Here is a 24722-nt window from a genome sequence, read left to right on the forward strand (position 1 = left end):
ACAGGTTGTGTGGCCGTGCTTGTTAATATACCTCTGGTAGACCCCCGGGACTTTTTTTTTTTAATGCCAATGGCTCTAAAAATTGAGCAACACTTTTTTTTTTTTTTTTTTTTTGTTTAATGAAAGTACAGAGAAATATCATGCAGAATGGGAGGAGAAGAGAGATGTGTAGTTAAGTTGGATGGCTCAGCAAATGAATGAGAACTAAGTGATACATGACCGGTGGGAAGGTGGAGTATTTAAAATACAAAAGGCCAGAGTTTGGTCTCTCACACCTGGAGATTTAAGTCAGGATTTAACCATTCAGTGTTACTGGTGTAATCAAGCAGAAAAAAGTTTGGTTTTCAGGCAGCAGAAGCCTTACTGCCTTACCCAAATTTGTCTCTTGCCAAGAACTGTTGTCCTTTCATGTTTATGGTGTACTTCCCAGCACATGTTTTAAGAGCATGCCTGCTCTCTTGGAAAGGTGGTATCCAGGAGCAGGCTACGTAGCTTCCAGAGAAATGAATGCAACCAGTTTCTCATTGCCCTCTTTTCTGGGAAATGTAACTACGGTGCATATGCTGATTAGCTGTGATAGGCTTACGGAGCAGCTCTGCTCATACCGTGCAGGAAAGGCTATGACACATAGCCCTCTCGTGGGACTAGGAAGGGCTATGTGGCTTGCCCAACTGGAAAGATGATGCACCTCTTCACTAAGAAGCAAGACTGTTCTCTTCAACACACATATGATATTAATGATCAGAATAGTCCCATGTCTCTGTCGGTTCTCTTTGTTTCTTACACTGGGCTGGATACTTGCATAGCATAAACCAGTGTAGCTCTTTTCTTCTAACAGGATATTCCCAACTTTATAGTTATATATATTTTATATATATCATATTTCTGCTTTATAGAAAGCAATAGGTCAATGGGCTGTAATTTTAAATGATTCACATGAATTAACACAATCACTGCTACACCTGGAAGTCATATCAAATGAACAGAAAAGGACAGGATGTTCTGTCAGAATGGCAGACCTTAGAAATGGAAGATAAGTTCATTCCACAAATCCTGTCAAACCTTTTGTTCTCAGCTAAATGATTTGGAGAGTCAAATTACTGGATAATTTTTACAGGGGAATGGTGGGGAACTAAAGTGGCTTGGTGTGCCAACTGGCCTATATGTGGTGGTACTAATTCTTTCTTTTTTTAACTGAAGAACTAACATACACTGCTGTAGGTAGGTGCTGTGTCGTGAAACACAGTAAAAGAAGACTTCAGACAAGTACCAACATAAATGTCTTGTTCATGAGAATATTCGTGAGACATGGTGTCCCATAGGAAATAGCAGAAGCTCTGGAGCTGAAATTCTGTAAGTTGACAGCAGGCAAAGAAATTTCTGCTGGAACAGAATCCTGTTTTGGTTTAAACTGTGGTTGCCGGCCTACCTGACCCTACAGGTCCCGGCGCCGATCATGGTCCGGGTGCTGATCGTCTCATGACTGGAACTGCACTGCATGTCCCAAGGCTGGGAGAAAGGCAAGCTTTGGGATTCACTGCTAGGTGGAGGTAGTTGTGAAACCCCAGGGAGTCCTGAGTCCCCAGGGATCCCAGTGCTCTTCTGTTGGACAAGACTGTGGATGGGTCCTGAAGTAACTTGGTAATGTCGACCTTTTTTTTTTTTTTTTTTTTTTCCCCTTTTTTCTTCCTTCCAGCTGCAGGAATTTGGGACTAAACAGCAATACTCTCAGCCACCTCAGCTACTGTCTAGTAGCTCACGTAGCCCAGGCAGGGGAGCAGCTCTGGAACTGCTTGCAAGCTGGATGAGTCTTAAGAGCCCTGGGTGGCCACCCAGGCTTAGACAGTCTGGGGTATTTGCATTTTGGTGCTCCTTTGATGGTTTTATTGTTTTGTTTTAATTATTAGACTTTTTTAATATTAGTGGCTACTGCAGCATAAAAACCACACATTAGGCTTGTAGTCTGCCTTGTAAACAAGCTGATACTTAATTAGCTTTCATGTTTTTAGAGGACAGCAACAACAAATACTGTGCAGTATTTGCTTGGGTCTTCTTGTGTTCATATTATTGCAGTGTATGTGTGTTTTGCTTTTCAGTAATATTCTTGAGTTGGTTCTTTTTGGATGTTTATTTTAGTGGATGTTTAAACTTTGACTTAAAAATGAGAACTCCTTCAAGGCAGACCTAAGATTCAACATTAATTCCCTGTTTATAAAATAATTTGCTGAGGAGGGCAAACCCTTCTCCCAGCTGACTTTCCTCAGTGAATGGGGAGCTTGTTCTCTGTGTGTTGGTTATTGAAAGCTGAGCTCTTTGTGCCAGATATTTTAAGAAACTGTTGACGCTTAGATCTGATCTATTACATTATACCATGCTTTTAGACCAGAAAGTGAATGTGTTTTCATGTGTGTGGTTGGGCAGTACTTATGTAGCAATTCTAAAAAATAGTGTTGCATAACTATAAATACAGTGTTGGATACTTCAGCCTGCATTCTTGCTTTAGTGTGTTTTGAAGGCAGTGACTGTGATGGTTAGAAATGTTGTAACAGAAATGTCTTGGCATTAGGCAGTATCATATTCACATCTGATCACGAGGAAATAATACTTATTTTATGTTCTGGAGCTTAGTCACGTGTTCTTGCATATCACTCTCCTGATGGGAATTATTTGTATGTTCAATTTTAGTAGAAAAGATACTTTGGAGTACTCTATAGACTTTTTACTGGGCCCTTTTAAATGGCAACAAAGGTTACATTTTGAGTTTTTACTCCTCTTATAGGATAAAGATACACCATTTACACACAGCACCAGCGCTTCCTCTCTGGTGTTAGGTAGATCAGCTTGAATCCTTCCATGCCAGTCATGCTGGTAGAGGCATTTGCACTTGGGGAGAGGCACTTCGTATCTTCCTTTCCTGTCCACCTGGGCTCGTGGAGACACTTGCTGAACCTGTATATTTGTTGGGTGGCCTGAGCTTGCATTGAATGCTGAGCAGCTCTTGCTGACTCCTGCTGGGGGGTGAGGAACATGGGTGGCTTTTACCACAGTTGGGAACCAGAAATGATTCAGGTTTTTTGGAAAAATTCTGCACCTGGGTAGAATGATGTAACAATTTTATTGTCTATGCTTGTGATTTTTATTGAGTATGTTAGGAATTCCCTTAAACTTTGCAGTTCTTGAAATGAGGTAATGATATGGATTTCAGTCTGGAATTTTTTTAGATGTTCAAAACAAAACTCAAACTAGATTGGTAACACAGCAAGGAAATGAAGACATGAGAGGTATGACTCAAAGTACTCTATAGCTTCCAAAAAAACAAAAGGAAAAAGAGCACCTAGTCTTACCAGATAAAGAAGTATCACTCTTCAATAATAGCATGGCTTTGAGGGGATTGATTCATGGCATGTGAAACTTCAGAGATGACAATACCTTAATTGTGCATCCATTTCAGAAGTGCAGAGGGAGCCAGATGGATAGAAAATTCAGGTATGTGCAGCGGGACAGAGGAGGAATCATAGAATATGTCAAGTTGGAAGGGACCCATAAGGTTCATTGAGTCCAACTCCCTGCTCCACACAGGACTACCTAAAACTGAATCGTATGACTAAGAGCATTGTCCAGACACTCCTTGAACTCTGACAGGCTTGGTGCCATGACCACTTCCCTGGGGACCCTGTTCCAGTGACTGACCTCCCTTTCAGTGAAGAATCTTTTCCTAATGTCCAATCTGAACTTCGAATCATAGAATAGTTTGGGTTGGAAGGGACCTTTGAAGGTCACCTAGTCCAACCCCCCTGCAGCGAGCAGGGACATCTTTAGCTAGGGCAGGTTTCTCAGAGCCCTGTCCAACCTGACCTTGAATGTTTGCAGGGATAGGCCATCTACCACCTCTGTGGGCAACCTGTTCCAGTGTTTCACCACCCTCATCGTAAAAAATTCCTTCCTTATATCTAGTCTAAATCTACCCTCTTTTAGTTTAAAACCATTACCACTTGTCCTATTGCAGCAGGCCCTGCTAAAAAGTTTGTCCCCATCTTTCTTATAAGCCCCCTTTAAGTACTTCCCCTTGTCACGTCCCAAAGTTGGAGCAACTCAGGTTCATGGATTTCCTTTGTCAGAATTAAGTTGAAACGACACCAGGGGAGTTCAAACAACAATCAACATTTATTCAACCTAGCTAACTTTGTCCAAGTACACATGAACTTATTAATATGAACCTTGCAACATGTCATTAAGCTGCTGTTTGAGAAGAGGAGGGAAGTATAGAAAAATGAAATGGAAAAAGGAACATGAAACTGTGTCAGAAGGAGAGCCCTCCCTTTGAGTCCCGAGGTTCAGAGCAGACCCCCTTGCTTTCTGGACTCCTTCTCAAAGAGGAGCTCAGGGGCGGCTGGATCCACTCCTAGTCTCAAACTTGGTCAACAGTTTATGTTTAAAAGGATGAGGTGTAGGGACTGTGGAAAAGAGAAGGAAAAGAGGGAGAGAGAGAATGAGAGAAAGAAAGAATGAAGAGAAGGGTTTCACCAGTCCTGGGCCCAGCATTGGTCCAGCCAGCGCAGAGATCCAGTTCCGGAGGGTGTGCGCCGAGAACTCGTTCTCCCTTCTTTTATAGTGTGTTAGTCGGTGGTCTTGACATGCGCAGTCCCATTCCCGGGGTTCTCTGGAGTCAGTCAGAGAGCTTTGGGGGGGGTTCATTGCAGAGTTGCCTCTCTTTTTCTGCTGGCATGACCGCTTAAGATAGAAGCACAGTCCCATCCTCCGTGGGGCCTCCTCTTCCAGGCGCATACGCTGTGCTCCTTCTCCTGGTCACTTAAGGTACGGAATTGCGGCTTTGGAGAAGTGCGGTCCCACCCTCCGGGGGGGCCTCTCCTCCGGCCACATTGTCCTGTTCACGAAACTCCAGCATTTTTACAGAGGCCGTTTTCTCCACCAAAGTTCTTTAACGAATGTTTGAGACATTGACTATAATTTGTCAGACTGTCACACCCCTGACGCAGCTTCATTCCATTTCCTCATGTCCTATTCCTGGGCACCAGAGGAAGTGACTCTTTATGATTAGGACACAGCTGCAAAGCACCGTGTTAAAAATGTGTCTTGAATTGCATAGGACAGTCAGGATTGAACCCTAATTCCAGAAAGAAGAGCTGAAGGTCCATGAGACTGTTGGAACCTGGTACTTGGGACATTTTACAATCCTTAAAGTGAAGGAAATAAATGAAGCATTTTGAAACTTGCTTTGGAGGTCTAACCAACTTCTGATGCAGGCAAGAGAGTCTTTTGCCTTCCTGCAAGGAAACATTTTGAGTGGCCTATATGTTTATTCTGTGATATCTGACAGCTGAAATGGTGCTGAGGCTAGAAATCTGGTCTTCTGTTTTTATCAGTGAAGAGCTCGCTTTGTGTATGAAGCTGCGTGTTTTGGATGAGTCACACCTACCGCTTTTTGTTTCTTGGCCTGTGAGGAAGCTGTCCTCACCGCTGTTGGTGAGAAACAGTTGTGTTATGTGGATCATTGGGATAATCCTGTCCTCCTTGGCCCTTGGCTTTCCCCTGTTAGATTTCCCAGCGCCACACACAGATATGGTTGCATATTCTTAGCTGTATTGTTAACAGTACCCATTTTGTGTGTGCGTGTTTATGGAAAACCAGTTGAAAGTCTGCTTGTATGATCTGAACGTGTCCCTCTGTTCTTGTTTTGTGTTTGTAGCAGGCTATCTTAAATAGTCCTGAAAAGTGGTTTTAAATCTTGCTGTAAAATTGGCAGTAGAATAACCTCATGAAAACTGCAACTTACTTTTTGGAATGAAGTGGAAAGTTGCATCCTGCTTTCTTTGAACTGCAGACTGTCTTAAGCCGAGAGGATGAGCATGTGTATAGTAAGCTTCTGCTTACACAGCTGGAGGATTTGTCAGAAGTTGTATTTAACAACATGGCCCAGCTAGATCTACTCACGCTTGAAGACTCTACAAGAAACCTTCAGTTATGTATTTACTCTCAAGGATTGTCAGGCTTAAGATAGGATGTAGACATACAAAATGACAGACAAAAAATGGACTTTGTTTTATTATAGTTTCATTTCTAAAGAGAAATAATATTCTGTAGACTTCAAATCCAAGTCTAACGTTTCCTGATGGACGGGAGCATGCTGCTGTCACCACGATGGACAGGGGGTTCCCTGCTGCCTTCGTTGCCTTCTCTCTGAAGCAAACACTGAGCTTCTGTTGGGAGGTTTCTCTAAACTTACTGAGCAAGCTTCTGCTGTGCTGGCTGCTGAAATGACTCTCAATAGGATCAGTTTTGATGGATTTTGTTCCCTGAAGATTGTTAGTGTGCTGTCATCTTCTTAAACCAGACAGACACAACTAAAAGCAAGTAGAGGGATTTTTTCCTTTCCTGTAAGGCAGAATTGCTCCTTTCATTTAGACTTCATGACATTCTGCATTGCATGAAGAGAAAAGATAATCTGAACTAAATTAACTGTCATTAAATTTGGGGGTGAAGTAGCTCTTTATTTCTTGGTGCACATATGCTAAGAGTAAACTTCTTTAAAGCTGAGATACCTTTTTAAAAATCTCTATTTCATTTACTGCTGAAATCCAGACGAGCACTGAGAAAAGATTACAGTAGTTGATGAGGTTTTCCTGTACCTCAAAAAATGAAACAGCAGGAGAGGCAGGAGGAATGTAGTTCTCCGCTTTGCTATGCAACAGTTACAACACTTAAAAAAATTAACAGGACAATATTGTTTTCAAATGGCAATGCTACTGTGTGCTGGAAAACTGGCTGCGTTTCAGGGCATCTGTTGCGTTGTCTTTTCAGTGTTTCCAGTGGTCTCAAACTGCATCAGAGGGCTTGATTCTGAGCTGCTAGGTGGTGGTAGTCATGTCTCCCATTGGGATTGGCCACAGGTAAGAATATTTAGGGTCTGGAAGCACTTAGTAAGTGTGCTAGTGGATGCAGTTCAGTTTTGTGGATGTGTTGTTACATTACATCAGTATAAATGTTGTATACACAGGCATCCCTTTGAACTGGTAGGTTGCACAGAGCAGAGGACTTGGTTTGTAGCAGCATGGAAGATGCAAGAAATAATTTGCTAGCCTAAAAATAGCCCATATTTTAATACACTTTTATGAAAATAAACAAGCCTATGGAGTTCTAGTATCAAACAAGTGACATGCTGGTACTAGAACTGTTTTCTTTTGCTTCCTTAATTGAGGAGAAGAAAGAGAAAAAGAAAATAAACTCTTGTTGCCCATAAACTAGAATGAAAATGTCTCATTTTATGCAAATGTTCTAAGTAAAGGCCAAATGATGCTTGGTTACTTATGAAAGAGGAACAGCTTATTGATTGCAAATGTGATTGCCCTACCAAGGCCCTGCCCAACTTTTCAGAGCTTGCTTCTGACCCGTTACATTAGGGTCTTATTAAGCAAAGCTTTTTGGGGAGAAGGAATTGTGCATGTTCATGAATCTATCTGTCAAATCAATCTATCTGCTGAGTTATTTCAGCAAATATCTATTTCTAATTTCTCACTTGTGGCTAACAGTGAGGAGTTGGAGAGTTATTCTGAAAATTACTGAATACATAATGTCTGTTCTCTTCGTCCTCTGTGAAATTTTAGTATAATAGCTATAGAGATAGTTACTGTCATGGAGTGATTTTGCTTTCCTTAGAAAAAAATATATTCTCCTCAATTTTTTGGTTTACAGGAGAAAGGATAAGAAAAGTGGAAAAATGGAAAACACTTGTCATCCCTAGCTGCTTGAGTCACAGAAGTGCCCATCAGGCTTTATGGATGTCCTCAAATGAAGATGAAAAAGATCATTCCTCTTCTATCTGTGAACTGTGCCGCTCACTGCCTTTGTCATTTAGACTATGGCAAAGTGCTTGATTGCCTTTTTTCCCCCTTAAGGTGTAGTAGCAATGTATATCATTGCAGAATGAGGTTGCCCATTCATTAAGGAGCACTGGGTATACAGTGAATATTATGGTGTACCTCATAGATTGCTATGCTGCTTCTGACTTGTCTCCCAGTGTAGTTTAAGGCACTGTTTTTGACAGATGAATAAGTTGCCTAGATTGGGGCTAGTATTCTCCTGTTTATCTTCCAATGGGTTGCAGTAGCAGTGACTAGCAGTTTCTCCTTAGGGGAGTGCAGACTGCTATGGGATATACTGCTTAAAGTCTTCATGACACAGACCAATCCTACTTCAGTCATGTAGTTTCTCCTGCTGAAGCCTCAAGAATGAAGGTGACTCTAGACTTTGTGTTTAATCAGTGAGAAGAAATGGGCATTTCCACAGCATGATTCAGGATTCCTCTGTTGTGCATCACTTTCTGCAGGTGATTCATTCTCTCTTTTCTACTGCATGTTTTGAAAAGGGAACTGTGGCTCACTGGTCTTCTATTTAGAAGTCCCAGATAGATGTCTGAAATTTGGCTACAGTGTCAGAAAGAGGGTCAAGCCGATAGCAGCAACCTGTAAGCAGACAGGCCTGTGCTTTTTAATTAGGGTTTCTAACTGCTTTTTAAATTTTGAGAATTCAATAGGCACTGAAAATCTTGGTTACAGTGGCACTGCCAGTCTTCAATAAAATTTATTGAATTTTGATGGTTGTACTGCAGGCTGGAGCAAACTTCTTCCCTTCTCTTATAGCTGAGACACAAACCACAAAAACTAGTTCTAAACATATTCTTTTTCAGGGACCTGAATACCTTTAATATTTTTTGCCTTGCTGGCAGGGTATAAAGCTAAAGGAGCTGCAATTGGATGTCAGTACAATCCTGAAGTCTCTGAATGTGTTTAAAAGAAGCATTTGTGTGGAGGCTCTCATGCAGCTGAAAATCTCAACAAGAATTTGGCAGAAATCTCAGTGTCGGAAGATGGCAGATTCCTGTGCAGTGAGATGTTTACTGGTTCACTGTTTTATCTTTGGCAGCTGCTTTTGCACTTGATATCTTCAGCTGTTTTTGAAGCTTTTACAAAGAATAATTATTCATTTCATGAAATGGATCTACTTTACCCACCCAACAGGGCACTGATTCGCATATTTCTTTGGCAACATCCCGTTGTTATCAAAGCTGTGTTCACTTTTGCAGGGTTGCGTTCACTGGGACGTTAGAACTTCCTGGGCCGTGGTTTTATTGCATGATTTAGTGATGCGTGGGGTGACTGTTTTCAACGATTCCTGTGAAAACACTAGGGTCACCAAGCTCTTTGGGAGGTGGAAACAACCTGAGTTTTCCTGTTGTACGCTGGCAGTGAGTGTTAATGTAGGTGCTTCAACAATCTTTTCACAGGAATATGAGCTATTGTACTGATGGCCTATAGATAGGTGGCAGTTTCATTGTGTCACATTTCAAGCAGTGTTTTCTTATTACCAAGGCAGATTTCTGTAAAAGGCAGTAGTGAACAGACTGGATTTTAGCTCCCTACAAGGTAAAATTCCACTAAATCAATAGGACTTTCTCAGACATTGATTATGTGAGGTTGGGATAATACCTAAAGGTTTTGCTGATAGGATTTTTTTTTATGAGTTCCATAAATTTGTGAACAAGGTTTCACTGCAGGCTACCAGAGCATTTATTTTTTCCTAAAGTTCAGGTTAAGCACATATTCTGTAGTTTGAACGTGTTCACTTGCTTTCTGAATAAAGTAACACCTGAATACACTTGCATGCTGCTCTGCACCCATAAACCAATCATTTTGTGATGTGCTTCTGGATGCTTACATACGCATACCGGTTGTTCACTGGTAGATGTGTTCACTCTGTTCAACTTTTGCATCAGTGCACAGCGGTACATTTAAGCAGAAAAGGCTGGTGGACTTCTGTCATTCCAGAGTTTAGAGCCCTAGTGGAGGAGAATATTTAAAATATATATTGAAAAATGGGACAGGGTTTATGGGGTGTATACAATATGTTTTATTATTCCAACTGGCATAATGGAGGGGGGGAGCCTGGGCCAATCAGAAGTCTTCCGGTTTGTTTCGTGTCCAAAGAATAGTTTAGAGTTATGCCTGTACTTTGCCCAATTGTTGAAGAGAGTTATATATTTATTTTCAGTGTTGCAGAGTATGAGCTAGAGTATACATATGTTCTAGTTAACTCACTGCATTTTTTTAGCATGATATTCTAACCTGCTTGGCCATTAACCTGGCTGGCTACCAGGAGAATTTTCAAACTGTTGACTCATATTGCTTCCATATGTAACTTAAACCACCTTTTCCCACAGTGGAGACAGCTTGAAGGTTAGCTGTGTTTTTAGGGCAGGGAACAGCATATTTTGAACTGAGTCAACACATATGAGTAAAGGAAGTAAATCTAAGCTATTATTAACTTGGGGGGGGGGGGTGTCTAATCTCATTTTTGCTGAAATCTTTCCTGGTTCCAAATCAGGAAAGACCCACAGGGGTTTTTGTGCTCCTCTTCCCCGTGAGGTTTAGTAGTCTTCAGCATACATAGCCATGGCTCATCTTTTCATTTTTGCATCTTTGTGAGGATGGATCTTCACAGCTGCCATTACTTTTATGCCATCTAAGGATTTGGGGGTATGAGTAGTTCTCTGTGCATAGGACCTGATGTTTTGAGGATGCAACTACTTAAGTGAGAAATGACACGTAGGCTGCATGCCATGTCATATTATTGAGCACCTGTATATAGGTGGAGCCTATTCATGGTTGGAGCTCCTATTCATGGTTGGAGCCCGTGTTTTGTGTCATGCAGCAAAGAGGAGGGGTGATGGCTAGTAGAACTGCTCTGCAAAGTAATACAGCGTGGTACTTTGCAGTGTTGTCCCACTGATTTTGCTGTTGAGCCAGAAGGTGGCTTTGCACGCAAAAGCCCCGGCAACTCACAGTCCTACACCAGAGCAATAGCTGCCTCTGGCACATACAGCCCAGGATGCAGAGAAAGAGCCCTGGGACCCTCTACGGGAATGGAGAAGACCATGTTAGTAGGAAGGTGAAGGTAGAGGCAGCAGTTGTGTGAGACCTTGTGGGTTTGCACTCAAAAAAAGCCCCTGCTGAGTACTGATACTTTTTTTTTCTTGCAGACTGCACAAAAAAGCTGAAGGAAGCTTAACAGGAGGGATTTTTCTCATAGGCTTTGATATCCATTTGACCTGTGGACCCTACTGATGAAGAGGCAATCTGGGATTAGTTCCAGTGTTACCACCATTATGGGAAGTTGCATTCTTCCTCAGGCCCCTGTTTTCTCACTGTGATCCCCCCCCTTCCGCCCCCCAGTAGAGTGGGAGAATGAGAATACTGATCTTCCTCTACAGCATTTAATATCTGTGTATGAAAAGCAGTATGTGGCATTGCTGCAATTCACCTACCCGACTCAGTTCTACCTTTTTTTTAATGATCAAAAAAGAAAGTGAAGCTAATAAGAAAAAATAAAGTCTTTTGTATTGTAACCTTTGGATCTCTGTAGCCAAATGCAAGTGTTCTGCTCAGCTCAGGAGACACGAGCACGTAGCTGAGCATGTATTTAAGCTTAACTATGTGAGTAGTGTGAAGTCAATAGGACTGCAATGTTGAACAATAACAGTTTTAGCATGTGCTTAAAACCCAAACCAGATGGATATGTGGCTTTTTTCAAAGATATGTGACTAACAAACTCTTTACTCCCAAATGTTTTATTTAGTGTTTCCATGTAATATTTATGCTTCTACTGGATGTTGTTTTTCAGCTGAAAATGCTAAAATACAGATTTCTTCTCATTATATGATTTTGACTGCTTTGCTTTACTTTTGCAATCCCACCAGCCTTTATAAGGATGAATGCTATAATGGTGTCACCAGGGCCTGGCTTTGCTGGACTCCAGCTTGCAGATACCAAATGTAGCCTTTGCTGAGAGAGAGGGCTCGGAATACAAGAGAATATGGCTTCCCCCCCCCCCCCCTTTTTTTTTTTTTTTTTTTTACTCTAAAAGGCATGTTGGAGTTTTGTCCTGTAAAATTCTTCAGGTATTTGGATTAACTCTGATAAAATTATAGGTGGTTGTAAGGGAGTTTATTGTGCTTATAAATTGTAGTGGGGCTCCCTGTAATTTGTTGTAATTAATTCAAGAGTTCAAGGGCAGAAAATCAGGATCAGGTTGTGGCATGCCTTCCTTTCTTGCTAAAGCATGCCATTACTGGCCTTTTTATTTAAGGTTTAACTTTGTGTTTGCGGGTTTATTTGAACTTGAAGTATCCAAAAAGTATAATACACTCTTAACAAAAAGTACAAGTACAGAGGATGGACCTGTTGTGGTTGGGGGTTCCTTTTTAAATATAGAGATTGGTGGATACTGTAAAGCTGCATCTGCTGGCTAAGCCTCTCGCGGAAGGAGTGCGTGTTTTGGAAGGCTTGTGTCATGTCTGCGGGCTGCAACAAGGCCTGGGTGCATGTCCGTGCTTGTGGCCCATCAGAAATGGCAGGAAAAGAAAAACACTCGCAGAGCACTCCTTTACAATCCAAGCTCAGTCTTTTGCTGCCAACGAGAATGCTGAGTGTGATGCTGTTATCTCCTGTCTAACTGCTAAGGGTTTCACTCACCATCCATTTAATACTGGACACCAAAGAGCCACAACACTTTGATACCAGGCTATATGGAAGCAGCTGTTCATACGTGAGAGGTTATAAAGCGTGTGTTACCTTCCTAAACGGTCCCTTGTCCATTTGCAATGCGTATATTCTTTTCTTTTTTGAATGCTCAATTTTCCTACAGAAATTTGACCTCATTGACTGATTCATGCCAGGAAAAAAGCTTATTGTTCCTAAAGTGCTCATACTTTGCATTTATATTTGAAATCTCCTGCCAGCTGTGTAAAGAATTGGTGGAGGTGGAGATCTGAAATGTTAATAGACTGTCTTTCGGGGAATGCATACAAATGAACAACTTTTTAGTAGTAAACTGATGGGATAGCAGTGGTAAACAACAACTAAGCAGTGCAAAATTCTGATCAGGCTGGTTTTAGGTGCTCAAAGGTTTTCCCGTTCGAGTATCCTTAGCCAGGAGTTGACTGTGTAGCTGGACCTTAACCTTTGGAAAACATTGGCCTTTGGTAGGAACTTCACTGGTGTCCTGGTTTCAGCTGGGATAGAGTTAACTGTCTTCCTAGTAGCTGGTACAGTGCTATGTTCTGAGTTCAGTATGAGAAGAATGTTGATAACACTGATGTTTTCAGTTGTTGCTCAGTAGTGTTTAGACTAAAGTCAAGGATTTTTCAGCTTCTCATGCCCAGCCAGCGAGAAAGCTGGAGGGGCACAAGCAGTTGGCACAGGACACAGCCAGGGCAGCTGACCCAGACTGGCCAAAGGGGTATTCCATACCGTGTGATATCATGCCCAATATATAAACTGGGAGGAGTGGGGGCGGAGGGAATCGCTGCTCAGGGACTAACTGGGTGTCGATCGGCGGATGGTGAGCAATTGCACTGTGCATCATTTGTACATTCCAATCCTTTTATCATTACTGTTGCCATTTTATTAGTGTTATCATTACCATTATTAGTCTCTTCTGTTCTATTAAACTGTTCTTATCTCAACCCATGAGTTTTACTTCTCTTCCCGGTTTTCTCCCCCATCCCACTGGGTGTGGGGGGAGTGAGTGAGCGGCTGTGTGGTGCTTAATTGCTGGCTGGGGTTAAACCATGACAACTGGTCAGATGCGGTAGCTTACCTTGCATTGTGCGCCTCATTGCAGCTCGTAGAGCAAGCCAGCCATTGAGGCTGTGTATCATTTGTCATTATGCTCACAAGTTGTGTATCAAAACAAATGGAAAGTGACCATCATTGTGAAATTAGCCTGTTTTAGCCAAATCCCCTTTTCTCCCCTTCAGCTATGAACTGTTGCTTTTGAAGAGAGAGATTGAGCGATGTTGAAGTAGGTGATATGAACTGTATTTTGATCTGTCCTCCATTTTCAGTCCTACGTGTGAAAATGATGCTAACCCAGCATTGTTCTGTCTCATTAGGAAGGGGAAAAGGAATGACACAAATCTTTCCATGTATTTCATTTATTTTATTTTTAGTTTCAGTCATGTTTTCCATCCAGCTGCTGGAGGAAACGAGGATGTAGACAGTTGGATGCTGCTTTTGAACAGCCTCATTTCTCAGTTACCTGAAGCTAACCTTGACCTACCTTATAAGGTTATTATGATCAAGGAGTTCCTACCCTAGAAACTGGTATGACTGTGTTTTTACTATTAGCATTGACAGTTTGAGCTTCTGAAGGAATTTCCTCCTGCATGTGTGACAAAGGCTCTTTCGTCTCCTTCCCTTTTTTTTCCTGGCAAGTCTGCTGATCTTTCTGAAGGTCTGTGACAGGGTGTGGTAGACTTGTTCTCAATAATACCCTTCCAAAAATATTACCTTTTAGTAGTGGAAGCACAGCCGTTGCTTTTTATATTCTACCACAAATCCCAGATAAATGGCTATTGTCTAGTGCTGTGAAACATCAGACTTTCACTGGGAGAGAAGTTGATGAAATTCCAGAGGAGCAAGCTGGAGATGTTCTGTTTATCAACACCATCTAAGTTTTTTTTACAATGGCAAAGACAAGGTCTTAGCACTGCGTTACTGACAATGACATCATCAATGTATGTACCTCTTTTTTTAAAGTGCCTTTAGATTAAGATGTGCTGATTGAATCCTTGCATCTAAAATGTGTTTCAGCATGCTCAAGCCCAGAAATCGTAACAGCGTCTTTGCCAATATACTGAGCGTTGTATCTGAAAAGACCAGTCTTGTCTACCTGCCTGCCTTTCTTGCCATATAAAATCCAGTCCCAAGTTTGCAGTCAGTTTTCTTGTGGTATATTGAGTGACCCACATGAAATAAGCAGCATCTAGTAAGTAGTACTCTGGGTTGAGACTTGGGAACAAAACCTGGATCTCCCAAATCTGTCTTGGTTTCCTGTCCAACTTTACATGAGTAACTTCACCAGCCATGTGCCTCAGATGCTCTATTTATACAATAAGGCTAATGATCATTAGTACTATTTAAAGCGTGTTTTTCCCAGAAAAGCAACCAGTAAGAGTTAAGTATTATGATGATTGTCTCAAATATGTGATAAATAAATAAAAATAACCTTTTGGTCATTATCAATTAGTTCCTTTGCCCATTGAACAGCTGAGTCATTGGCTCATCTAACTCAAAGGCTGAGAAAACATGAAACACCCTGTGTTTAAAATAAAAAATGGGTTTCTCTTTAAAACATAGTATATAGGTATCTGTGGAATCCTGTTGCTAAATAGTATCAAAGCCAAAATCATGGCAGATTTTAAGGTATGAGGTAAACAATAGGCACATCAATATCAAAGTTAATGCTTAAAATAATTTTAGTAAACGATAAAAGGCCTCTGTTCTGGAGAAACTGCTTCCCCTGTGGGCAGATTATTGCATAAGTGTACATTGCAGTGTCTCTGTTCAGAAGTATATTACCATACTAAGATAAACCCAAATGAGCTGAGTTGGACTGTTGTTGTGATTCAGTGAGACTTTTATTGTGTTCCTAATTTTAGAAGTTCATATTGTACTCAAATTGCAATTAGTTTTGAAGTTGGAAAAGAGCTGAAAGTCTTGAGCTAAACCACTTGTGCGCCAATCTGTTTTTCCTTTGAGTCTTAAAGACTTGTTATTTTGGAGAATGAAACAGTAAAGCAGTTCTCTCTTCCTCCAGAGAAGAAGTTGAACTACATAGCTATGCAGTTATCCAATAGATAGGCTTAATGCCAAAAAGGTACCTAATGAGTTATAAAGAAGTTAGTCATGCCAGTAATTGCATCATTAGAAATTATTTTAAAGGCATTGTACCTCTTGGGTAACTAATACATGTTTTGTAGTGGTTTGTGTATTTTCAGATACATTCAAGGTATATATTTGTTGGTATTGAAACTGTAATGTATTTATTCATACCAGCTTGAAATTTCCAGAAAAACACACTGACTGATTAAAAAAAAAAATAAAAATTTTTTTAAAAAGTGTTTCCTGCTGCACTAGATACAATGCATATATTCAAAACCCTTTCTGTCCCTGATGTACAGAGAAGGAAAGTAAAACCAGGGACAAATAACAAAAATCCAGACCAATCACAGTACAGCATTCAAACAGTATTGAACCCTATTATCTTGATCCTGTCACCTTTTTGTATGAACATACAGATATATGTATGTGTATGGAATATATATTTAGTTTGTAAATCCCTGGGGCAATAAGCATTTTTTGTTTTGTTCTGGTACATTTCCTAGCAGAGTTGGATGCTGCTTGATTACTCAAGGCTACCGGGTCCAATAACATTGAGTAATTTATTGATGAAATATTTGCCCTGTGGTTCTTTGTGGAAGTCACTAGTAGGAAAATTGTGAAGATGCAGTGCACCAGTGCAATTACTCTGCAAAACTAACCCATATTCTTAGTTTTGTAAACCGTCCTTTAATTTCTGTACAAAGATCTCGCTTCCATTATTGAGCAGGTCAGGTTCTGCATAGCTTGTGGTATCTGAAGCATTGGTCATTGAAGAGAATGGAGATCAGTAAAATTAGCATTGCTTTCTGCATATGTAAAACAGCAACAGATGTTATACATCAGATAAACAGTGCTGATGGAAGGGTACAATGAATTCAGTGACACTGTACAAACACCCACGTTCTTTTTTGAAGTGACAGGAGAAACAAACACGAATCATGATCTTGGGAGGTCTATGCAGAATTGTATGGGCAAATGGAGTTTCTCTACATTTACGCAGCTGTAGCCAAGTCTGAATCTGGGTGTTACAATTAAATTTTAAACCAGTAACCTTATCTGCTGCTTACTAATACTATTTGTGGTTTTTTTCCTCTGATGTAGTATGGATTACTAAGGGTTGATTCTGCAGATGTTGATTCTGGAGTTCAGATGTCTCATAGTTGTCCAGTTGCAGCTTATTTACTTTATAAAAAGTGTGCTTTTTGATGCAATACATGCAAATACACTTTTAATGTTTTCTGTGTTGGCTAAATAGAGTTGTGGGAAATGATATCCTTATAATTATGGCTTTGTTCAGACTTGTTGTCCACTCCCATTCCCCTTGGAATTAGCTACAGGCTGGCAAACTGTAGTAGCCTTTATTGTATTGAATACACAACAGCTTTGCTAAAAATGTTTAACCCAAAATGAGCAACGAAGGTGAGAGATTTCAGCTTGGCTGTGGTGGTGTCTCTTCTGCCCTGCACTCCCCTAGTATGCCAGAATGGCTCTGTGATTAAAGCTTTGTAAGTCTTAATTTTTAATTTCTTGCCTTTTATTATTTGGGGGTGCAGATTGCAAACTTTTCTTCTGTTCAGTTTCCATATGCTTTCCCAACTAAACCACCTAATAGGAGGCTTATGAAATGCATGTTTTTATCTGCTTTTCTGGAACAGCTTTCCTCAGTGAATCTATAGCTGAATCATTTTTAAAATGTTTGATTTCCCTCAAATTATAGATCTACTTTTGCAATCCAAGCGAACAAAGAGCAGTCTCAGCTAGCATAGTGACATAATAACAGCATTTAACGTAATTTCAGATGGAGGAGCCTCAAATCCTTGATGGAATACAGGCCAATTTCTCCTCTCCGTTGGCTGGGCAGGGAGCCTGACCACAGTTTTGCAGCAGGGCTGAGCCATGAATCTGTGGCTGGTAGAGCTATTAGAGCCTTCCAGCAGAGCTTCCTCCGGGGTATGCTCCTCCTCATCCTTGACGGTGGAATTAGCCACTCCAGTTTGTTGGTGCCTTGTGAAAGGAGATGTCCCAGTTCGTGCCTTATGTGGCTGCAATGAGAGGAGATGTTAGGGGACGCCTTCGGTGGGTGACCCTTGTCACTGTCAGTCCAGGGGTAAAGATGAAGCTGGTACAGACCAGAGGTTTCTGCCTCAATCTTCTTCAGTTTATCTTGGCACTTCCATTGAAAAAGGTGTCAGAGCCATAGCACGTGATTGCTTTTCAGTGTGTTTGCCTGTGAGAAGCGACAACTTTCTCCATGAGGTTTTTCCTGATGGATACACTAGTTAATGTCAGAGAGGTAGTTATATACATCTTTTGAACTCTTACTGCATGTCAATCTACCATATATAATAAAACCTAAACTTTTATTCTGCTAGTGTTAGTAAATGCAATGCCGTACCATAATGTTGTAGAATATTCCCATTAAGATTTTTAAACGTGACCTGTTTGACAACCAGGGTGAAACACCTGTAAATAGGCATCTTTCTCATAAAGTGCGTGCTGACTGCTGGCTTAAAACAATTTTTCTAAAAGTATTGGCAACTAAAATTGCAACTAAAACCCCACATCGCTGTTCCTTTTGAAAGTCTTGGTCGTAATATTTGATACTACAGTATCAAATGCATTGACATCGTATTTTTGATGACGCTTACCTAAATAATTCTTTCTATGGTTTATATATAGTTTTGTGGGCACTGTGGTTGAAATCATGGCTCCACTAAAGCTGGTGACATTCTTGACTTCTGTAGAGCTAGGATGTCACTATAAGCTTTTACATTGTTTTGACTTTCACGTTGTCCTTAACTTTGTGTTTAACAATAGCTCTAACTTTATGGAAGATGCGGATTTTACATTTGTTCCGTTAAACTAGAATATTTAACTCCTGCATGTATATGTAGCATTGACATAAATAGCCTGCTCTTGGGTTTACAAGTCTCGAAGACCAGATTCAGCAACTGGTTACCTGCATACTTGATAAAGCAGCTTATGTCAAGCTTGTATGAAAGTGTGTGTATTTTCAGAATTGGGATTTAGTCATTGCAAAGAAGTAGAAACAAGCTGATTTGTCTCTTGGACTGAGCAAGTATGAAACCTGGGGCTGAAGAACAGGGCTCAGGCTGAGAAGCTGTATGCTTTTTACACTGCCTTTCTCAGTCAAATTTCAAAATCCTCTGAAGTTTTAATCTTCATCAGGCTGTGTGAAAGCCAAATGTAAGCATTTTAAATGAGATTATCTTTTTCCTGTTTGAAAATGTTCTTCTGCCTTTTGTAGGGGAGAGAGGGGAAGAGGAAGTTTTTACTACTAAAACCAGTAACCTGACAATTACCTTTTAAGCACACGTAAAAACTGTGAACTCCGAAGGGAACTTCTCAGAGGTGAAGAATACGTGCAGAGGCCTTCCTTCCCTGAGAGGATTTCTCTGCCCTGCGGTGCTTGTAGCCTCTCCACACCTTGCTGCCTTGAGAGTGCGGGTCTGGTCAGAGCGTTGGTGCTGTCTAGTGGCAAGTTACTGCATCTCACGTCGCTGATGGAAGTTAACTGAAGAAAAACATAAAACGCTGCATTTGATTAATAGCTCTCAAAGCGTGTCTTGGGTTACGCTGGTTTTGAAGCACGTGGGTATTTTCTAATGCCTCCACAGAGAATTCAACAGTAAAATTTGTGAGTATAGTTAAGGCAGTGCAGTCCCCGTAACGTGGGAGATGTTACAGTGGTTCTCCTTTCCTGTTGGGACCGGGAAGGTGACTTACACTCTAATTGAGACCAGAACAGTTTCTTTGCTATTCCCAAAGGTTCGAAGGTAAGGTCAGATGTGGTGTGCTGGTTGCAGCCCAGTCCAGTTAGGAGTTTACTGCCCTGAGTCTTTCTGACCGTTCTTTGCTGTCTGCCTTGCAGAGGTTGCGGTCTCAGAGGCTGGCTGGCATGCTTGTGTACCATTTCTTTCTTACCCAGTTGATCTCAAGCAATTATTTTTTAAATCCATGCCATTTTAAGCAGATGCCCTTTGTGTTAGGGGGTGAGCAGGCATACAGCTGAAGGGCGCAGTAACCTCATAACCTGGTTCAGCTTGGCATATCTGGTCACAGCCTGAGAAACCTTTTTGCTGGTTTGGGGGGTTTCCTAACTTTGGTCACCCAGGCGCATTGGTTACTATCAGCAGGTCTGGGGGTTGGGTGCATTGAGGCACGTATGGACTGTGGCTACACTGGTGTACTACCTCTACCTTTGGGCTCAGACCTGATGAGGAGTTGCTTGTCGGCTGAGAAGGAATTGTGTTTCATCTCAGTTGGGACGGGTTACATATGTCTGCACCAAAAGTTTAAGCTGATGGACGCAAGATCATTTTATCGCTGTAACTCAACTGTGTAAAAAAGCTGTCTCCACTGGACTTTAACCTGATATGCTGGAGGGACTGGTATATATCCCTGCTGCTCTGACCAACTCTGCTGTGGGTCTGGTCCAGTTCAGCAGATGAGAGGGATGCACAAATGGGGACAGTAGCTTGTTAAGCTTTCTGTGGAAAGCTTCTTGTTTGTCTTAATCTACTCTATTGCAAATGTAAGGTGAAATGTGTGAGTTCTGTTGCTGTGGTTAAAACCAACTTAGTTTGTCTTGTGATTAGTTACTGCAGATCAGGAAGTGCATGATATTAGAAGCTGGTTTTGCTTGACTTGTGTGTCTAAATCATCCTTACAGATGAGAGATGCCAATTTAAAAAACTTTTATATGGGTTATAGTTAAAGTTATGTCAGTAGGCCAAAGTATATTGCTAAAATTCTGTTTCTTCTATCAAAATGGTGACACTGGAGCAAAAACAATAGAAGAAATAAGGAACAGCCTCTTTTTGTATTGGTGATTGCAAGGTCTTCAGTAACCTCTACAAAATCTGTGGAGGAAGTAATCCCAGCAGATGTTCTTCTTCTGTGTGGTCTAGGGAACACAGATTAGAACTTTTTATTTTCCTTTTCATCCACCTGGAAGCATTGCACGTGTAGGGATCATATTGATTTGTTTTGGTAATGTGGAACTTCTGAAGCCAGGTACAGATTGCTGTTTAACAGCCTGACCTGTTTGTGGTGAGTTTTTCTTGCTTTCAGCAGCCTTTTTGTTCTGCAGAAAATGTACAATGTATAGTTGTTCTGATTTGTGCTCTTTTTCTGTTTCTAGGTATCAGTATTACCTACAAGTGAAAAAGGATGTTCTTGATGGCCGATTACTTTCTTCATTGGAGCAGGGAATTCGACTAGCTGGTTTGGCAGTGCAAGGTAAGATGATGTGACCTCATAGCCCTTCTCCAACCTTGGCTTTTTTGGTTTGTTCTATATGTTGTCTGGGCACTAACTAAGGCCTCATATGACTCCTACTCACAACAGCTGGGTTTTCTATTGATTTGAAAGCGCATAGGTAGATTGCTGTTGATGAAACACTCACACCCTCAGGGTGGGAGTGATGGACCACATCACAGTGTTCAACTTTCCTATTTCTAAAATCCCTGTAAGTGAGTCTGAACAAAACTCCGGTTCTTCCAACCCCTACCATGGAGTACTTTGCAGTAATGAATTTGCTTCACGTTCTCTGGTTTGAAATGCAATTACATCAAAGAGCATAGCAGCAGCTTTAATTTTGCCTTTAATTAAAAACTCATTTTGCTGTATAGTGCTATCTGAAGTATGAAAGAACACATGACCATAATTGTTATTTGAGTTATAAATTAATAATAAACTACTTCTTACAATGTGATTTTTATTCTGAGCCTCCTAAGGACATCAGTAAAAGTGGGATCATATAATGTATATGGACAGAGGAAGAAGCCCTATATTTGGAGAAAGTATGTTTCAGTCTATCCATGACTGACTTTGAGAACCTAAGGCAGAGTTTCAGCAATCATGCTCTGGGCATGTCCCCTCATGAGATGGAAGGGGGAAGCATATACATAAATAGCAAACATGAAGATCTGATTCTTGAAAATTATAGGTTCAGTGGAGAGTAATGCTATTATGATCTTTCTTAGGGCAGTAGAAATTCTGTTTTAGTATCTTATTTCTTGGTGAAAAATTGAAGAAAAAATGTTTCCTGACAAATCTTGAAATGTTTTATTAATGAAGGAAAACATATGTATAAAATTCCATACTGAATCTTGCAATTTAAGTAAATGAAGTTTTTCTAGCGTGTAAATTAGGGCTAAATAGATGCTGAATATGTCACTGGTCCAGCGTTTTCAAGCTTTTTCCTAATTTTGAGAGTGAGTCACTCTTTGTAATCAGTTTGAAGTAATCACTTTTATTCTGACTTTTCTACATATTCTATTACATTTCAGAGACCCTTGCATCAAAATGCTGCACCTAATCTTGTTTGCTTTGTTCCTGACCTTGTATTACTCCCTTTGTCCTTTGCATGTGATGCAGTGAAAGATATTTGAAATACTCATTTCTTTTAAACTTACAGACTCTGTTTCATGTCAATTTTGATTTCTTTCTGTTTATGTTAAAACATAACTCTGAGGTGAAAACAAAATGAAACTGCATTTTTGGCATCCTGCAATATGTGAAATTGTCTAGAAGCTTTGAAAGAATGCTTAGATAATATGATTTATGGTGGGGATTTCCAACTTCTATAATATGAGAATCTTGTAGATGGCGTTTCATCCAGTTCAATTAATATAAAATAAAATCCTCCTAGCAAGATATTCTTTTGATATAAGCTGTTGTGTATTTAACAGATAGATAAATATAGGCTTTGTTTTGTATTTTTTAACATAGTTTAGCCTTTAGGAAGCATTTTCAAAACTCCACAGTTTCAAGGACATTTAGACAAGAATCCTTAGCCCAATATATGAGTGAATATGAGCATGGAGATGAGTACCTCTTAAAGAGATGTAGAAGAAGTAGAAAAGCAAGTAGAAAGGTGTGGGCCAGTCAGTTAAACTGACACAGTGCCTGTACTGTTAATATTGGCTGCAGAAGGATAAGACCTTCCCTCCCCACCCCAAACCATGCTGGTTGTTGACAATCTTTAATAGAATTGTCTCGTGGATTTTAACCTCCCAGGCTGTAAAATTAAGTATCTCTTGTACAGTTGTGTAGAATTGTAGCAGAGATAGGTTAATTTTTTATTTTTTTTTTTGCCTGGTCTGGAAACATTGGAGAAGTAAAAGTGTGCACCATTTTTAAAGAGGCTGAGCAATCCCAGCCTTGTTAGATGGTGGTATTAGTTCATGAAGGCTACAGAAAAAGAAACTCTTGCACTCCTGTTGATTAAGCATTGCAAATGGTCATAATATTAGGGATCAAAAGAGAGAAATTACTTGTTGGCTGTTATTTGATCTGTGGTAATAACGCTTATTTTCAGACCTCCATGTTAAAAGCTAAAGTACAAGCAGAAATCTTTGTGCTGGGTTGTGGCTTCAGAGAGGACTCACCCACTTGAAATTAAGCATCTGTGCAAAGGTCGAGTGTGGTCTTAACATGTGTGGAAAGTGCTAAAATGAGTAATTGTGTTGTTTTTTCCAGCGGATTTTGGAGACTATAATCAGTTTGAATCTCATGACTTCCTCCGAGAGTATGTCTTGTTTCCTATGGTGAGTTCCTTCTCCCCCTCTTTTGTGGTCTCTTATGAATAATTTCTCCATGCCTCAGTGATGGCCTTGTTGATAACAGAGTAAAAGCACTAATGCTGAACTATTAATAGTGGAAATAAACTTTGCTCCACAAAACTTGCAATATACTTGATTGTATCTGAATGAATATATGCTGTGGAAATTCCACCCTTTTTCAGTTCCTGTTAAGCCCCCAGTAGGAATAGGTGTCAACAAAAGAAATGTACTACTTTGAATCAAAAAAGAATTTGTAGCTTTTAAAAAGGTGTATATTAGCAGCACTGCAGTATTAATAACGTGGCATAACAAGGGGATATGAGGGCTGCTGATGTAGTAAATGTGATGTCACAGGACAAATCATGCCGCCTTTCCTCAAGAGAACGTGAATTTACATCAACTGACTATTAGACTGAAGTGAAGCGTGAATCAGGTCATCTCAAAATGTTCTCCAGGGACTGTGCTGTAAATTTGTTTTAAATTTACATTGGAAACTAGCGAATAACTTGAATGCTGAGGGAAGTGTTTTAAGTCACTAACGATGTTAGAAACTCTGGTGACAAATGCCGAGCTCGTGCAGTCCATGACACCGAGCCTTTCTAAGAGGATGGCTTAGAGGAGGGGGGAAAAAAAAGCCTGGTGAGGTTAAGGCTGGCTTTATGTTGGATGAACAAGTCCATCAGCACAAATCTTGAGTGTAAGCTTCATAAAATGTGAAGGATCATGGAATTCTTTCTAACTGGAAAAAAAATTTGGAAGTGGGGTAGGGTTCCCATGCCTGGAGTGTAGCTGCCTAGAATTTAAAGCATCTGGTTTCCCTCTGCAATTAGTGGAGCAGTAGAGGGAGAATGATTCATCTCACTGTAATTTGAAGGCTTGGGAAACGCACTTCCAGAAGCATTTCATCCCATTTACTGGTGCTCTTCGTACAGAAACTGCAGTGGATAGTCCATTCTCAAGTCCAAAAAGGTGACAGCTGCACAGTGTCTTGAAGTGAAAGTGCAATTTTGAGCTGGTAGACAGAGTTCAATAGCACCTGAAAAAGAGAGTCAGCAGGAAGAAGGGGAATTAATGTATAGAGATCTGAGTATGCCTTGTATAGCTAGAATGTGGCTTCAGTATTGACCTTTCACTAAGAAACTTCTGTTAGCCTGACTAGTGGAGCAGGATTTCTTTGGTATGCTGCCTTCACCTATTAATAAGTAATTGATGATCGTGTGCATAGTTGATGGCTTATGAAGTTGTGTAAGATAGCCTAAGTGGGAAAGAAGATGGCTGCAAATATAAACAGAGAAATGCGTTGTCAAGCTGGCACTTTGTAGATTACTGAACTTCTGCAAAGTTCTTTCAATATATTGATACTATTTTTCTATTCAGAAAAAAAATAGGGGAGGGT

General features: G+C 40.5%; 1 protein-coding gene across 2 annotated transcripts in view; it reads left to right on the plus strand.

Annotated features, from left to right (window-relative positions):
- Positions 1 to 24722, plus strand: part of PTPN14 (protein tyrosine phosphatase non-receptor type 14) — a 125524-nt gene that overhangs the window by 59484 nt on the left and 41318 nt on the right. For both annotated transcript variants that reach the window (XM_075042658.1, XM_075042659.1), the window contains exons 4-5: positions 20902 to 20999; positions 23244 to 23311. In XM_075042658.1, the coding sequence (XP_074898759.1) occupies positions 20902 to 20999; positions 23244 to 23311 (166 nt within the window). The remainder of the gene's footprint in view (positions 1 to 20901; positions 21000 to 23243; positions 23312 to 24722) is intronic.

The sequence above is a fragment of the Buteo buteo genome, chromosome 12, assembly GCF_964188355.1.
Source record: "Buteo buteo chromosome 12, bButBut1.hap1.1, whole genome shotgun sequence".
NCBI lineage: Eukaryota > Metazoa > Chordata > Aves > Accipitriformes > Accipitridae > Buteo > Buteo buteo.